General features: G+C 37.1%; 1 protein-coding gene across 1 annotated transcript; it reads left to right on the top strand.

The window, feature by feature from the left end:
- The first annotated feature begins 218 nt into the window (after positions 1-218).
- On the top strand, positions 219-4082 carry LOC143218944 (uncharacterized). The gene is made up of 3 exons (XM_076444593.1): positions 219-444; positions 1177-1329; positions 3367-4082. The coding sequence occupies exons 1-3, from the start codon at positions 430-432 to the stop codon at positions 3607-3609; spliced, it is 411 nt and encodes a 136-aa protein (XP_076300708.1). The 5' UTR covers positions 219-429; the 3' UTR covers positions 3610-4082.
- The last annotated feature ends 324 nt before the right edge of the window (positions 4083-4406 follow it).

Below are 4406 nucleotides of genomic sequence, written 5' to 3' on the forward strand. Positions count from 1 at the left end.
AGTGCAAACACTTGGCGGCTGCATCATCAACGATGTTAGGGGCCGGGGTGGGGGGGGGGGGGGCAAGGAGGTTTGAAAATAAACGATGCAGCCTCGACGTGCTGAAGATAGAAGCCAAACAACCCCGGAGGATTTCCGGTTTCCTTTTGTTTCGTCTCGTGCCCCTTCTCTTCTCCTCTCGGTGCCCCTCCCCACTCCCCATTCTTTAACGTCGAGTGTCATCCGAGGGACTGTGCAAACGCCGGAATACAAATTCACCTAACCCCTCTTTCGGCCGCAGTTCTACTCCGGGAACTCCTTATTTTGTTGTGAATAAGGGGCGAGAGGGGGGCAAAGGAGGATGCAGTCGTCGAACCCCCCTGACCCGAACCTGTGAAATGAATTCGAAGACTTCGACGCTATAGCAAAATCGACAGTAACCGAGCGACGATGACGATCCTCTGTGTAAGTTATTACGACCCCCCTAAATTAATTACCACCCTGAAACAACCCCCTTTTTCATGCTGGAAGTTACTTCTTGTTGGGGCTGACGGTGTTGAGTGACTGTAATTTTCCTGAAGATTTTTGCGTTAGGTTAGAACACGATGGATGGGTCCTAGTGATATAGTTATTGCAACCCCCTAAATTGATTACCTCCCTTTTACTATTCAAAGGGCTTTCAGTGGCTGCGACTTTTTCTGAGGATTTTTGAGCTTGTGAATTAGGTTAGCCAGACGGTTTTATCGAGAGGGAAGAGATGTTGGGATAGGTTGGGGTGAGTGGTTAGGGAGGGTGGAGGTTTTTATGATTTATGGTGTTTTGACGAGGTTGTGGGTACTGCGATTTTTATGGCCTCCATTCGGGAGAGGGGTGGATTTTGGTGACTGTGATAGGGGTTGATCGGGGTGAGTTTGTTATGGTGGCTGTTTTATTAGTTCTTGGGAAGTTTATTGTTTTCGGATTTTTTCGGAATTATTTTTGTGGAGTGATAGGGTTGGGTGATAGTATATAATTTACGAGGGTGGTTTATCCTAAAGGTGAATTTTTAGGGCGCCTGATGTATGAGCTTTCAAAGAGATTGTCGACGCTGATATTTTTGTGCGGGTGCATTTATGGTACCCTGGAATTTTCATAATGTGATAGCGTATGTACGTCACCAATGAAAAATGGTCCTGTTAACTGCATTTAATATTCTAGGCGGTAGCAGGTCTGTTGCAACTGGTGACACTTCTAGTTCTAACCGGATTTCTATTCTCCCTCGCTGCTGTTACACGTCTGATGGAGCTGACTGTCAGCTTAATCTACCCGGTGACCATCTTCATACTCAGACAGTCCAGCAAACTGGTCGTTGTGAGTATACTTAGGGAGTTTTAATATTTGATACTATCGAAATTACTGTACTGTCAGGATATTTTAAAAGCAGGAAAATCATTTTAGAATGGTCATTTTTTAACCTAGTAATTTTGGAGCTTACCCAGTAACTTCTGTGATCTCAATAAAATTTTTTTAATGCGTATATTTTTAGAGACTGATTCGCCAAAATTTAATTCAAATAAAAATATAAAAATTGAAGAACATTAAACTCATGTTAAATAATGGAAACACTAATAATTCATTGGATTAACTATAATAAAACATTCTATATAAACAAATTTCTATATAAAACAAACATTGTATATAAACAATTATTTTATATTTAAAATGACTAAATCGTAAACTATTCCTAGGTTCTACAAATTGTCAAAGATTGATCGGCTGTGTTTTTTTTTAGAAAATTGGTCAAATTTCATCGCAAAGATGATAAAATATGACTGTTTGAAACAATTTATTCACCAACACGTTTGGAAAATATCCGAAACGTCATCCACCGGCGGCAACGCATAGAAACGTGCTTGATAAACAGTTCTCAACGGTCGGTTTGCAATAATAAGTGGCCTAAAAGCGTCCGGCGGACACTTTTTATTTAAATATCCGGCCCGGCGTCGGCACTATGCATTTCTCGTGGAATAAACGCCGGGGAAAATGGAAAACTGTCATCATGACTGAGGGAAGTCTGGTAAAATATTAGGTTATTACGCGATTTGGTAATCCAACGTCGTCCCAGAATCCGTCGCGCGAGTTATTCGGTAAAATTAGATCAGCCATTATGCCGATCCGGAAATTCCAGTTTGAACGAATTATTTCTGCCGTTCGTGGATCATGTTTCTCCCGATTATGCTCGAGTTCGCTAAACCAACTAATTGAATGTCAGCTAAATAGAAGAGAATTAACTTATCCTCGATTCTCACAAAATATGAATGTTCATATTTTATGTACGTCCTGATTATATTTATAATTTAAGGAAAAGGCAAGAATTGTTGATTCATATACATTTAAGTGGAATTTGAATGGTTTCCGAGGTAATTATTCTTGAAAAATCGTACTTTTGCGAAAGCAGAGTTGAGATTACATATTAATTAAATGTTTGAAAGAGAAGTTTATGTGGATCGCAGCAAAATAATAATTAAAGACATTTGGTCGATGTATAATTAACTCGAGAGTTTCGAAAAATATTTTTCGCCGGCAACATTCAGCACCGGGTAAAGAAGTAAATATATTTATTTAAATAGCATCGAGTTGCACAGGTTCTGTAATAAGCTTCTGCTCGGAACAGTATTAAGTGCTTTCTCTTGCATCTTATCAAAGAAAACCCGTCCAGCACCTTTCTCGTCGTTAGAATAAGTTTAATAATTCGACAATGCTGCGACTTAGTTTCTTAATTGTTCACTGGTTGATTCACTGAACGAAGTATTTAAATTCTTTCACACTGACAATTATGCCATTGTCATGCAACAGCTCGATTTCATTATCATTCAATTAGGGATTCATAGCAGCGAACAATATGCTAAATAATAATACAAATTGCTATTAAATTTAAAACAGAGAATTAATATTAAATTTATAACAAAATTGCATAAAATTAAATGATATTTAATTTATGTGAATAATTAGTCTGTACTTAGTTCACCAAATGATGTAATTGAATCAGTATTTATTCAATATTAATGGGATTATCAGATAAATCAATTTTCGGACTCACGACAAATATTAACAATTACAATCAGCTATGTTATTAATGGAATTATAAAAATTATATTAATGTCAAACGTATGTAGTATGATCTATCCAGCAGCACATTAAAATTTTAACAATACTACATGCTAATCCGTAAAAGTAACAGAAGCTTCGATTATGTGTTGTGTAGACAAATCGCAACGCGACGGAAAATTAAGGAAAATAACAAGATCGGTGTTCTCGTACGTTCGCATAACTTTTTTTGTACTGGAAGTGATAGACAGGGCCAGGAAGTCCGTGGCCAGTTAATGTTTGAAACCTGGCTGTCCTCAGTTGATGGTTAGTCGGTCAGCGACCTTGACATCGAAAAGACTCGGCCGATTGTGTACAATGGACTGCGGGACAGCGACGCTCGTGATCAATCTGAGGGCACCAAATGTCGATTATGCGAGGAGCGTGATTCCCGGTTTGGTAGCGGAAACGGTGCCAGTGGTAGACATGGCGCAGGACAACGTGGAACCGATCATTCCCATTGAACCAATAGCAGAGGAGATATCAGAAACGGAAAATCCTTAGGCCAACCAACAATTTTTCCACGAGTCGGATGAAAATTATTGTCATGTGACGTACACAATTTATATCGACGTAAATTATTGTTATTATTGGTGGAGATTTTAATAAACGAACTTTTTGCCATCGGAAACTGTAGTTTCGGCAATTTGTGGTTCTTATTTGAGATTTTTTCGGACGTTCTGCATTTTGTTAATTTTAGTCAAGTAAATTCAATACTAAAAGAATTTCGCAAACGAAAGATTGATAGATTGATAATTACTAGACTGCTGATCTTTATGCAAAATAAAAATTGTCTGCATCGATTTCAAGAAACAGAAAAACTACATTGAATGTTATTTCTTCCCTTAATGATTTCAATAGAGAAGACATCATATATTGACATCTTCAATTTTGAACATTTTTCGATAATTTTCAATTTCGTCTTCTCAATTTTGCTATAAATGCATAAAGATTCGCAGTCTAATAATTACAATTAAACAGCGGACTCTATGCATTCGTGACAAAAATGTGTAGGTGTAATCTAAAACAGTGATTAAATATACTGTTATATGCATATTATTATATTATAATAATTATATTATAATGGAATAAAAAAACAAGTTTTCCCGATAAAAAAGTAACGATGACCTTAAAAAGACTATGAAAAAATAACCGGACAATAGAAATTGTTCTTCTATGATATTCCTCCCCTTCGATACTATTTAAATTATTCCATGAACATTTTTTTTGTGCCATTAAAAATAAAGAAGATATTTAGGTGGCCTACTTCAGCTGAGAGACACCCTGTATAATATATAACA

The sequence above is a fragment of the Lasioglossum baleicum genome, chromosome 20 (assembly GCF_051020765.1).
Source record: "Lasioglossum baleicum chromosome 20, iyLasBale1, whole genome shotgun sequence".
In the NCBI taxonomy this organism is placed as follows: domain Eukaryota; kingdom Metazoa; phylum Arthropoda; class Insecta; order Hymenoptera; family Halictidae; genus Lasioglossum; species Lasioglossum baleicum.

What these genes read in the sequence shown, in the direction of transcription:
- LOC143218944 (XM_076444593.1), top strand. An exon ending in AGTCCAGCAAACTGGTCGTT is followed by an intron (nt 1,330 to 3,366) that starts GTGAGTATACTT and finishes GGCTGTCCTCAG; the next exon opens with TTGATGGTTAGTCGGTCAGC.